Genomic DNA, 13,191 nt, shown 5'->3' with positions numbered 1-13,191 from the left:
ATTCTCTATATAGCCATTGACACACTAATTTCCTGGCAACCTGAAGCTGGTCCCTAATTTGTGCTAACAAATTCTATTTTCTGGCTATAAGAAAGAAAGAGATACAGAACTTTAAAAACAAAGATCAATAATAATAATAATAATAATAATAATAATAATAATGTGACCACAGCATTACAAGTCCCAGAATCAATAACCTAAAGCTACTTGGGAAACAACAGAATTTCCTGGAAGATGGCCTCCTGAGCATGCCCAGTAGGTGACTATCTTGATTATCTGATACGGGAAGAGCTATTTTAATGGTGGGAGAGACCATTTCCTGGTCAGAAAGAAGAACCTGACTATATAAGCTGATGGAAGGGGCTAAGCATTATGTGTGTGGATTGATTGCTCCACAAGTAATATGACCAGCTACTTCAAGTTCTTGCTGCCTTGGTTTGTGGTGGTGGACAGCATTTTGAACTATGAGTAAAACTCAGAACAGAGAGTATGATGGCTATTCCTTGTTGTCAACTTGATGACATCTGGGACGAACTACAATCCAAAAGTGGAGAACACATCTGTGATCCAGATCTTGAGGCATAATGGCCATGAAAAGCTTAGGCCCAGGCAAGGTAGTATATGCCTTAAATCTCAAGAGACAGAGGCAACCAGATCTCTGAGTTCAAGGACAGCCTGGGACAGAACAAATTCCAAATCCAAGCATGGTGGTACACACCTTTAACCTGGTCTATACCTTCTGCTGGAGGCCTACATAAAGAAAATGAAAATGGGAAAGGGAAGTGTTTCGTCTCCATCTGCTTGCACTTACTTGCCAGAACATCTGTTGGATTCCAGCTTATATAGATGACCAGCTGAAACACCTAGCCTTGCGGGACTGAGTTGCCCATTGTTGGATTAGTTGGACTGCAGCCTGTAAGTCATTCCAATGATTTGCCTTAATGTATAGAGGCATTCTATAAGTTCTGTGACTCTAGAGAACCCTGACTAATACAGATGGTTAGAGTCAGTGTCTTATAAAGGAAGTCAGGACCATGTGGTATTCTTTCTAAAATAATCTTAGTACATTTTTTTAATGAGTGCACCCATAGGTGTGCTTGTGTGCCACCGTGCACATGTGGAAGTGAGAGGACAATTTGTGGGAATCAATTCTCTCATCCTGTCATGTGGGTTCTGGGGATTGAACTCAGGTTATCAATTTTAGTGGCAACTGCCCTTACTCATTGTTGTTGTTTGTTTGTTTTGTCAGCTTGACACACATGAGAGTCAACCTCGACTGAGAAAATGTCTCTATCAGACTGGCATGTAGAAGAGCCTAGAAGGGCATTTTCTCCATCAGTGATTGATGTGGGAGGGCCCAATCCATAGCAGGCAGCACCATTCCTAGGCAGCACCATTCCTAGGCAGCTGGCCGTGGGCTGGAATAAGAAAGGAAACTGAACAAGCCATGGGGACCAAGCCAAGAAAGCAGTGTTCCATGGTCTCTGCTGCCGTTCCTGCCTGCAGTTCCTTCTTCAGTTTCTGCCCTGAATTCCCTTCGAGATGGACTGTAATTGAGATGTGTCAGCCAAATAAGTCCTCTCCTCCTCAAGGTGTTTTTGGGTCATGGCGTTTTGTTGCAGCAACAGGCAGCACACTAAAACACCCACTGAGCCACATCACTTGGCCTCTGCTGGATATGGTGTGCAAATATAGAGCTTACAAAACTCATATGCAGTGCCTTTTTCAGACTGGCAGTGATGAGGGGCTGAGGAGCTCTGTTATTCCATTATTATATGCCTTCAATTTTTTTTCTCAGAAATTGCACTTTCTTTCTTCTATGGAAAAAAAAATTCACTATAGCTACAATACCAAGCTATTAACTTTGTATATATTAGCATCTATTAACGTTATATAACGGGTTTCATTATGAGGTTTTCATCTATATGTCTGCGAAATATTTCGTTCCTGTTTGCTTTCAGTTACCCTATTTTATTTCCTCTCATGCCCACATATCCCCCTCCTTTCCAACTTATCCCTCTAGAACTTCCATGTCTCTTGTTTCTTGAATGACCTAGTCAGAAACATTATGGCTGCTTACAGGAGCATTGGTAAGAGCTATTTACCACCTTACGCGCACCACCCATAAACTGAATTTAAGTCCCCAGGAAGCAGGGTTAGGGTCTTAAGTCCCCAGGAAGCAGGGTTAGGGTCTTGAGGGCCCCTCACATTCCATGACAGGTTGTTGTCTGGCTCAGTCTCTCCAAGCTTTTGCACAGATGATGGCGGCTATTATGAGCTCTGGACTGTTCGTGTTCATGTCCATGCTGTGGACTTCCCTGTGGTCAGCCTTCCACATGTCTTCTCTGACTCCTGAATCCTTTGTGACCCTTCTTCCTAGCTAGTGCCAGAGCCTTCATGGGGCAGCATGTGATGCAGAAATCATTTACAGCTGAGCATCTGATTCATTTATTCTCATCACACACCAGCTATGAGCCACTAGAACGACTGCTGTTCTCTTCAGAGAACACTGCTTTAGCCAAGCTGGAAGCTGCAACAACATATGAGTATAGAGGCATATTAAAAAGCACACAGTGTACAAATCATGGCCTACAGAACAGTTTTGGATTAATAATATACTATCCATTTTCTGTGTCTTTAAGTTTAATAGAATAACGGAGTTGTTTATCTTATTATGCTTAGAAGCCTTTTCTTTCGAAATCAGTAAGGATGAAAAGGATGATATGGAAGACAAAAACGATGCTAGTGGCTAATATTTATGTTAACCAGCCTTCTGTTGTCTGTGATAGAATTCTTGGGGATAATCAACCTAGAAAGAGAAAGGATTTTATTTGGCTTAAGATTTAGGAGATTCCAGTCTTGGCCCGGATCCTTTATTCTTGTGTGTGTATATGATGAAGTCTGTGGCCGAGGGCTCTGTTTAGTTCATGCTGGCCAGAACAAGAGAGATGGGAAGGAAGCAGGGTCCCAATATCCCTTTCAATGGCTCTGATGGTCTAATTTCTTTCCCACAGACCTCATCACCTGAATATTCAGTCACTTCTTAATCAAGCCTCAGGCTGCTGACCACACCTTTACTATGAGGGTCTTTGGGGAACATATTCAAGATCCAAACTTGAATATATTATGCTCTCACTGTAAACAATTATTTATTAGGCTTTACTGATTTAGACCCATTTAATTTTCATTACATCTGGGTTTGGATGTTGGGTCCACTAACACTAGCCATAACATTATTTGAGAAGTTAGCAGTGATGGGCAACTTCAGTGGTTCGTTTTCCTTTGGGTTAACCCAGGAACATGGGTGGGTCTGAGGGTGATTCAGACACAGCCTTAGTTTATCTTTTCCTTTAATTTTCATGAGCCTGTTTGACCAGTTGGGGAGTGTCAGCTCTTCTGGTGATGTCTTTCTCTCCAGGTCTCTGTGCAGGGATGGCTACCTGTTAGATTCACAGCATGCTCCCTTTCACTTATATATTTTACATTTTCCACAGCCCTGATTGTGAATCAGTGACTTGACATGGCAGTGAGGTTGGGTGAGGGCCACCAAGAGGAAAATGTAAACGTGATGAATGTGTATTCCTTCAAGACCTATAAGGGAACCCACACCACCACCACCACCACCACCACCACCACCACCACCACCATTATCAAAATGAGAAAACCCCCATGCAGTGAGCATGTCCCCAATGAGATTCTTAATGAGTCTGGGAGGTCCTTGATTATTTCCCACTATTTTGTCTATAGCTGTTGTAGGCAGGCATTGTTCTAAGATGCTTGAGTTTGAAATCTCTGAACACTGTAGAAATAGTAAAAGAGAAACTGTGCCACTCCAGTTAATGGCTTCAAAATAAATCCCAGACGTCCTCAAGAAACTCCCCCTTCTAGGGGAATTATTAACTTGTGAATATTGTGCAGGCATTCTCAGCAGACTCCGTCATGTCTCCCAGTGCCCACTGTTCACTTTTTAGAATGAGTCTCTCATATTTCTCGTGGACTCCCAAACACACAGAGTGGACAGAGTGGCCCAACCAAAACAGCTGCTCTCCCTACCATTGTTTTTTGTACTAATCCCCATCTTCCTGATTTCCTCTGGGCTGTCAGCTTCTCAGAGAGCTCACCATTGGCCTGTGGTTATTGGAAGGAAATGATCGAAGGCAATGTGCGTTTAGGGAACCAGAGTACACGGTCTTTGATGTTCATCACACCTTGAGAAATTCTAAAACAGACTAGTTTTCTGGAAAATCATGACATTTCCTCCAAAGACAGCACTGAACTCTGTAGAATTCCTCCCCCTTCTCTGATTAGCACAGGAATCTTAGCTGCTGGCTTGCAGGGTTAGAAGAGTTTCCTGTGGTTGGTGGGCGGGGTAAGCCAAGATGGCTAAATTCCCAAGCTCTCTGGATGTGTGTGAAAGTTCTCGGCCTCTACCCAAGCTTTTTTTTTTTGTCTGCCAAGTGGTATGATAAAACTTGTGAGAACAGGTTTTCCTGAGGTACCTGATGTATTTGCATCCATTCCTGGCAGGAAACCAAAGGGAAAGGGGATTGATTCAAAGCCTTCTAGAACACTAGAGAGGACTTAATCTGAACTTCCAGGTTATTGATTATTCCAAGGAGTGCTATTTATTTTGAGTTTACCTAAGAATTCCTCATGGCAGTTGCATGCAACTCCACCAACTTCAACCGGCTGAGGCTTGCACCAGCCTTGTCCGTCTGGATAGACTGCAAGATTTATTTTTCCCGGTTGAGCATGAGGAGTCCGTGACCCGAAAGGTCCCTTTCAACAATGAAGCTGTTGTAGGAACTCAGCCATCCTGATAGCCATAGATCTTTAGGTGGCCAAGTCCTTTGACCTGAGTGCTTTCCGTCATCTTAGGGAGAAAGACTCCATCTGTTGTAGAAGCATTGATGTGAATATCTTAGTTAAAGCGCATCTTCTCTCCAATAAGAAACAAGAGTTACAAGAGAAATCTGTGTTGTTGGCTTCCTGCAGGAATGAGCTCACTGTCCCACTTTCCAGGGAATGCAGAAAAGTCTTAGTGGCAATACTATGCTAGGCTTTAATCTTTGTTAATCCGTCTACTTAGACCCACGGGAGCCCCGATGAAGGCCGTTCTGCATGAGGAAGCACCAGTCCCCTTATCTTCCCCTTCTCAGTTCTGCTTAGAAAAGCTCACCAGAGTCCAACTGTCCAAAACATATTTTGTGGAGAGCAAGGACTTTTATAGCCCAAACCTTGTCTTTTTGAAAGCCTCCAAGTTACCTTCTAGTACAGATATGTGTATTGTTATGGCAATTGCCTCTCTAAACAATACATTGGTTGGGGGGGGGTTGTATAATTCCTTGATAACAATAACAACATTTCAATGACATTAACTTGACTTTGGATTGCGACCCATATATGTTAGCTCACTTAGAAAGGGGTAAACCTAGCATATCTTTGCTAGTCCAAGCAACATCTGTGAATGTTGGCATTATATGAAGGTTGGTCAATGATTTAGAACCTGGACATATGTCAGAACCAGGTCCCTAATGTCCCACGTGTACATGAAAGTATGTGGGGTCAAGTATTGTTCCTCCACAACACTGCCTCCAGCCAAGGGGAAGCTCTGCTGAGGCCTCAAACACAGTGTGATCCAGTGAGATGGGTCTATCCCCAGACGGGAATACCAGGCAGGCTCAGTTTAATTTTGTATTATCCACCTTCGGTTAATCTCAAGATTCAAATTTCCCCAACTTTTCCAAGTCTAGTGAAAGAAAAACTCAGTCTGTGCTCAGTATATCTCAGGAGAGAATGTTTGTGTGACTATTTTGAAGGTTTCTAATGAAAACAAAGCCGGCCATTATTTCTGTTAATGCAGGAATCCTAGACGACCAAGTTTGGAGGGAGTCCATTTAACTGGAGTGCTATTGGAGATACTCATGAATAAGAGGTTTTTTTGTTGAGGTTGGAGAGATGGCTCAGTGGCTAGGAGCACTGACTGCTCTTCTGAAGATTCTGAGTTCAAATCCCAGCAACCACATGGTGGCTCACAGCCATCCCTAGTGAGATCTGATGCCCTCTTCTGGTGTATCTGAAGACAGCTACAGTGTACTTACATATAATAATAAAGAAACCCTTGGGCCAGAGTGAGCATGAGTGGGCTGGATCGAGCGATCCTGAGTTCGATTCCCAGCAACCACATGATGGCTCACAACCAACTGCACAGCTACTACAGTGTACTCATGTACATAAAATAAATAAATAAATCTTTAGAAAAAAACTGTTGTTGTTGTTGAGCAAAATCTCCTTTTGGTAATTGGTAGTTATAAGGGACCAAGAAAGGGGGAAGAGAGACTGGTGAAAACCCTCTGGGAAAAGGACTGTGTTCTGCTCACTTGCCTGCCTCCACAATAAACAGCCTCTCCCGTTTGGTTTGGTTTGGTTCAGTTTGGTTTGGTTTGGGTTGGGTTGGGTTTTTTTTTTTTTTCTTTAACACATTATTATTTCAATAAAATTGTGTCTGGGATCGTCTTCCCTTTCTGCCTTACAAGTTTCACATAGGTTTCATTCGGAAACCAAATGGCAAGATTTCAGAGACTGGAGAGTCCCACACCCCTGCCATCACCTGCCTTCCTGTAGCAAGCTTTCCATGGGGTCCAGGAATACTGTGACGTTTGAGGAATCTCTTTGTACTTGGTGAAGAGCCACAGGTGCTCCTGGATGTGGGTGCTGTCTTTGGGGGGGAAAATGTAGTCTGGTCCTCAAGTTTAACTTATTTAGCCTAGGCCCCAGAACTTAGAAGTTCAGAATGTACAAGACAAAATGATCCCCCAGGGGTCTTGTGTCCACCTTCCATTGTGAGGGCTCAGGATCCACATAAAATATGATCTGGGGCAAAGGTCAGATTCTTCTCTTCTATGTAGGTTGCTACATCGTGACTCAGAGGCTTGCCTCTGGATGCTAAGCTGACTCTCCTTAAGTGAGTGGGTAATTTTAAGAAATAATAATATCGTTATTTTAATTCTGTGTGTGTGTATGTGTGTGTGTGTGAATGAGGACACGTGCGTGCCATGACCCACATGTGGAGGTCAGAGACAAAGCTCTCATGAGTTGCTTCCCTCCTTCTACTGTGGGATTTTGGATAAAACTCAAATCATCAGGTTTACCCACCAAGCCCCTTTACAGTTCAACCATCTTGCTAGCTCACTTGTAATGCATACAAGATACTTCTCACTAAGTTTGGACTCCTGGAATAATTTTGGTCCATTTTTGTTCGGTATCTCTGACTCTGGTCTTTCTTAGTGTTCAACTTGGTCCTTTTATAAACCCAAATTCAATGAACTCCATTCCTTAGCTCATAATTCATCCTTAATACATTGACTCTCCCTTATGAACCTCTAGGTAGTCTCTAAATATCTTCTAGTCCAAATCTTACGTGTCAGTATAAACATAAATCCCACCATTCCATTTGTTATTCCCAGGCAAGTTAAACACCACCCTGGCTGATCATTCCTTCAGACTGGAAAGGTCATTTAATAGATTCCTATAATGGAATCTGAAGATAGCCAAAATTCTACGTGACACAGAAATCCCATCCAGAAAGCTGGAGACATTTAACATTTCCTTGTCTCAGAATAACATTTACCACAACACACACACACACACACACACACACACACACACATACACACACATGCACGCGTGTGTGTGTGTGTGTGTGTGTGTGTGTGTGTGTGTGTGTCCAAGGCTGGACTTGAACTCTTTGTGTAGCCCTCGTTGTCATAGAACTCAAGCTCCTTCTGCCTCACTCCCCTGTGTGCTAAGAGTACACACTCACAACACTTACAGTCTGCTATCAGTATTTTTTTTACATAATAAAAATAATTCCATAGTTTCTCCTTATCTAAAGTTTGACTTTCTACACATTCAGTTAGCCATGGACAGTGGTAACATGATGAAAACTCATGACATCCTATTCTGTCCTGCCTGAGACATGGATCCATGATGTGTATCCACCCAGGTATTACTTAAAAGCCATCTCAGTTGTTAGATCAATTTCCAGAAGGTACAAGTGCTCATGTCAAATAACTCTTTTATTTCTTACTTGGGCTCCACAAAGCACATGAGTAGGGTTGTTGACAGTTCAAATATGCCTAAAAAAGAAACTGTAAGTTATTTTAGTTTATTTATTTAGGTGCCTTCTCACTATGGAACCAAGGCTAGCCCTGAACTTTCACTGTGTAGCTTCTGATGGCATGAAATGATACCACCACATATGGCTTTGAAGTGCTTCCTTAAAGAGAAAAACTAAAATATGTACATATAGCCAAAATCTCACATATATGTAAGAACTGATACAACCCATGGCTTCAGAGCCTCACTGGGGGTCTTAGGGTATATTCTCTGGGGCTTAAGGGGGGGTGATTATTCTCTGCAAACAGACAAATGATATATTATTCAATTGAATTACATCTCCAGATTTAACTGTTATGGAGGCCTGGTTGATTACCAGCTGGAGTTCACTGTAGTAAGCACCCTACTTGGTCTGAATGGTCACCAACTTGCCAGGGAACACACAGTTGTAGGCATTCAGCAATTATGATTGAATGACTAATTATGTCCCTCTGCTCCTGCCTTACAAGGGTGTGTCTACTAGCTGAGTTGTCTTCCAAAAGTCTCCAAGAAGCCCCAAATGATGAAGAGTTTCAGACCTGAGTCCTAGCAGATGGACCCTAAATTAAACAATCGGGCTGAGTTCATTCTGTCTGCTACCTTGCAACGACTGCTGTCCACAGCGAGATGCTCAGCAGTTCTAAGAGATGAGGCTTGAGCAGAAAATACTTTCAAAGGGAACAAAAACACATAGCATATTTGCCATCAACAACTTGGAGAACCCGTGGGCATTAAACAGAAAACAAAGAGTGTGCATATTATAATATGCCCTTCATTCAAGTACACATGTACATATACCAAAACAAGGCAAACCCCTTTTAGGGGGAATATTTGTGGTAGAAATAATTACTGTATACTTATTGCTGCTGGAGTTGTGGATCAACAGGGAAATAGGGCAGAGCTGTCGGGGAGCCAATGGGCATTAAGCAATTTACAAAGGTCTCAGTGTGTTCTACCTGGAGAGAGGGGTGTATATTTTAAAATATCACATTTAATTAACACTTGAGGAGAGGAAAGAAATGGCTCACACCAGTAATCCTAGGCAGCCTTTGTGTGGAACAGATGAAGGAGAAAATAATCTGATTAGCCGCTGGCCTTAAGTACAGTTTCTGCAGTTGCCTGTTCTCCTCTTTACCATATAATAACATGGCTTAAAATTAGTTCTGACAGCTAATCAGAGTGAGTGGCCTTTTCTTTTCCTGGAGTGGTTAACAAGTGCTGTGCATTGTGCCAACAAACTATACTGCAGCATAGATGTAGGAAGGGAAGAGGGTTGATTTATTCTTTCATGGCAGGAAGCTCTATGGCTCCTTTGTTAGAATCAGAGCCTTCTGTGTTACGAGAGTCTGCTCTGTAACCCAAGGCAGTCTGGAGTTATCAGCACCCTCATCACTGAATAGGACAGCTCTTCCTTCTCCACTGGCTTTTACATTCCACCTCATCCTTCTCCACTGTCTCTCACTCAATTACTTCTGTCTCTGATGGCTCCCTGGCAATCTGGGCTATAGGAACAGAGTGATGGGCTGTTCAGTGACAGAGAGGGAAGAAAAAATATATATATAACCAACTATCTTTTTAAGCAAGGACTTAGGAGCCAAGAGGGTATCTGAGACTGAGCACAGACACCTGTGTTTAACTGGGTTAGGCAGAGATGGGGCGAGGTCAACCAGGAAGCCTCTCTTTCCCCAAGGGATGTCTATCTTTATGTGGATCTGAAGACAGATGTTTGCTTCCCCAAATTGCAGTTCTCCTTCCTGATTTGGGATTTTCATGAGAATACCCTATGCTCAACAAGAAGTGACAGTCTGTAATAGAGAACTATCAGATTTCCCATATAATAAACGTTGGACAAAGAGGTACAAAAATTTCCCCTCGATTTAAGGTAATAGCAATAGCAAAGGTGGCTTTGGGGGTGGCGTCTTTGGGGGTGGCATCTGGGCCCAACATAGTCCACAAGATCCCAAGCCTATGCCAGAGCTAGGTCACATACAAAATCCCAAGCATTTGTGGGAGTAGCTCCTGATACCTCCCCTCTAAGAAAAGGAGCAGGGGAAAGGTTCTGAGCTTAAGATTCAAACAAGGCAAGCTCAGGCCTGAAGTGTGGGCAGGGCTCCTAAGCCAAGAGTAGGTAGGTCAAAGTGAAGAAGCTTAAGGGCACAGCCAAGCCCTAAAAGGTTCCTGGCTGGGCTCATAGAATAGCTCTCCTTAAAGTGAAGCTTCAGTGTGCCACTTAGTACAAACACTCTGACTTCTCAAGATTGGCTGTTACCATGTCCATGGAGAAAGAAAGAAAGAAAGAAAGAAAGAAAGAAAGAAAGAAAGAAAGAAAGAAAGAAAGAAAGAAGGGAGGGAGGGAAGGGAGGAAGGAAGGAAGGAAGGAAGGAAGGAAGGAAGGAAGGAAGGAAGGAAGGAAGAGAGAGAGAGAAAGGCTTTAAATCACTTTTAGAAATGCACGTCTAATATTAATTATAACCAGATAGAATGGTACACACACCTTTAATCCCAGCTCTTGGGAGACAGAGACAGACAAATCTCTTCGAACTTACAGCAAGGCTAACCTCCATAACAAGTTCCAGGCCATCCAGGATTACGAGGTACAAAGTTGTCCCAAGTCAAAACAAACAAGCAGCATCAAAGTTGATCTTGGTGATTCGAGGCCTCAGCAATGCAGGTGCTGGAGTAAGAAGATCTTGAGTTACACATCAGCCTAGACTATTGTATAAGACTATTTTGAAACAAAAGAAAACAAATGAAACCGAAAGTGTAAGTTTTGTCTTAGTTAAATTGATACTTGCCATTTTTTGTTGCATAAAAATGTACATAAAACATATTTCAGTCATCTTCAGTGTGCAGCTTAGTGGCATCAAATGTGTCTGCAAGACCATAAACTGCCATTGCTGTCTTTTTTTCCAGGACAATTTCAATACTCCACAAGAAAACTGTGCTCAGTTCCTCCTCATTCTGTCACTGCCTTCTGGTCCCTGGACCGGACCCATCTGTTCTCTGTGTCTAGTTGTCTGTGCTGGACATTTTGTTGACATGGGCTTCTTGGGTGTATGTTGTTTCCTGTCTTTATTCACAAAGCACCATGTCTTCAAGGTCATTGATGTTATAGAATGTTATCATGAGCCTCACTCCAGTACATGCTGAGAACTATTTAGTTTATATGAGCATCATTCAGTGAGGGTTTGAAGTGGCTTGATTCTGTGAACACTCTTATGAGCATTTGTGAGTAACTTTTATAAAACTATTTCATTTTATGTGTACAGGTGTTTTGGCTGCGTGTATGTCTATGTACCACACATGTGCATGATGTCCTTGGAGGTTAGCAGAGGACATCAGATCCCATGGAACTGGACTGATAGATAGTTGTGAGCCTTCTGTGGGTGCTTGGGTATCAAACCCAGGTCATCTGGAGAGCAGTTGGTGCTCTTATCTTCTGAGCCATCACTTTTTCTGGGCAACTTTGTGCCTAGATTCCTAGTATCAATTCTCTAGGTCATTCCTAGGAGTGGAACTGCTTAGTCATAGGATAACTCTATGTTTAACATTTATAAATGGCCAAACGGTTTTCCATAGAGGCTGGTGTACTCTGAGCATTGGTGTGCGAAGGTGTCAGCTTTTAAGCTCATGCTTGCTCATTTGCATTATTGGTGTCATTTTTTTATCATGCCAGTGGAGCCCATGACTCGGGGCTTCGCTGCCTATAGCAGCAGAGTAAGGATCTAAACCTAGTTCTGACTGATTTGCCAACTCGACCAGTCCATCCAGAGTTTGTTCAGTGTTGTTCTTGGGCACTAAAGTACCTTCATGTGCTGTGAAGCATTTCTGCTCATAGGAAGGAGGGTCAGAAGAGGGTTCAGGTCTCGGGAGCCATCCACACTCCAACCTTGGCAGCTTTGCTGTGATTTCTTTGTATGTGTGGATAGGATGCTGGATTTTGTTTGAGAGACAATAGAAGATAATGGTGCTTTTTAAAAAAGCATTTGGAAAAAAAATGACAATATGACAATGGACTCATGTGATTTTGTGGAACAAATTCCAAAGGCCTTGTAACTTCTCGTTAAGCAGAGGTTTCAAATAAAGGACACTCAGTTCTAAGCTTAGAGACCGAAAGGTAGGATTTATTCACACTCACACCTACACACGTGCTCTCGTGTGGTCAGACATTCCTGTGCCCTATCTTGATCCCCCAATTAATGACCGTTTCTGGTCCAGGACAGTGGCAGCCTTAGAAGGAGTTGCCTCTAAACGCCTATTCACTAAAAGAAAAAAAAAAAAAAAAAGTGGCCACACCCACATTTCCCAGCAGTCCTAGCTGCCACATCATCAGTCAGCAATGCTGTCTGCTCACCTTTGAAAGAAGCAGCCAAGCAACTCTCTAAACCAGGGCTGCCCATCTCTTGCTTTGCCTTTCCATTAGCGAAATGAGTTCCCACCAGCCCCTGAGGGAGGCCTTGGCCTTTCATCATTCCTAGTCATGAGGCTGAAATCCACCAAGAGCCATCCCAAGGAACCCCGGCAAGGTCAAGCCAGGTCTTAAGAGAAATAGCTTGCACGTGAGAGTGTCTCCTCCCTGCTTGGCCTCGGGCCAGGACAGAGAGGGTTGGGTGAGTTCAGGGGAGGGGCCCCTTGATCATCCACTCCCACCGAACACTTCTTATCTTTCAGACAGAGCGTGTCTTAGTAAGGTGGCGATCTGGGCCAGGAAATTTTTCTGGCCACTAGAAATCTGGCTTGATCTCAAGCTCCCTGCGTTTTCCTTGGTAGAAGACCCAGGTAGCTAAGGTGAGTTCTCCGTGTCAGCGCCACGTGTGAGATTCAGAAGTCCATGCAGGTGAACAGTCGCTGGGGGTGGGGGTGGGGGGTGGGGGGGTGAGACTTTGAAGAGAGTGGGGAGGGAGGTAGATTTTGTGTAGCTTCCTAAGACACTATCTTGATTTTTCTGAACGTTCCGATGTGCCAATAAATCACTACCAGATGTCTGCTCAGATATAGTTCAAGTGTGAGATTCCATGAGAAGATTTAATGCAA

General features: G+C 43.2%; 1 protein-coding gene across 2 annotated transcripts in view; it reads left to right on the top strand.

Annotated features, from left to right (window-relative positions):
* Positions 1-12,819: 12,819 nt before the first annotated feature.
* Adtrp (androgen dependent TFPI regulating protein) overlaps positions 12,820-13,191 on the top strand; it is an 84,472-nt gene continuing 84,100 nt past the window's right edge. Inside the window, exon 1 of one of the 2 annotated variants that reach the window (NM_001145875.1) lies at positions 12,820-12,945. Coding sequence is in view for 1 of the 2 variants with exons in the window: in NM_175417.4 (NP_780626.1) it covers positions 12,989-12,994 (6 nt within the window). In the remaining variant the exon portion in view is untranslated. The other variant, NM_175417.4, reaches the window with a different exon arrangement.

The sequence above is a fragment of the Mus musculus genome, chromosome 13 (assembly GCF_000001635.26).
Source record: "Mus musculus strain C57BL/6J chromosome 13, GRCm38.p6 C57BL/6J".
NCBI classification, from domain to species: Eukaryota; Metazoa; Chordata; class Mammalia; order Rodentia; family Muridae; genus Mus; species Mus musculus.
The sequence above is the reverse complement of the archived record's forward strand: the minus strand, read 5'-3'. Positions and strand labels throughout refer to the sequence as shown.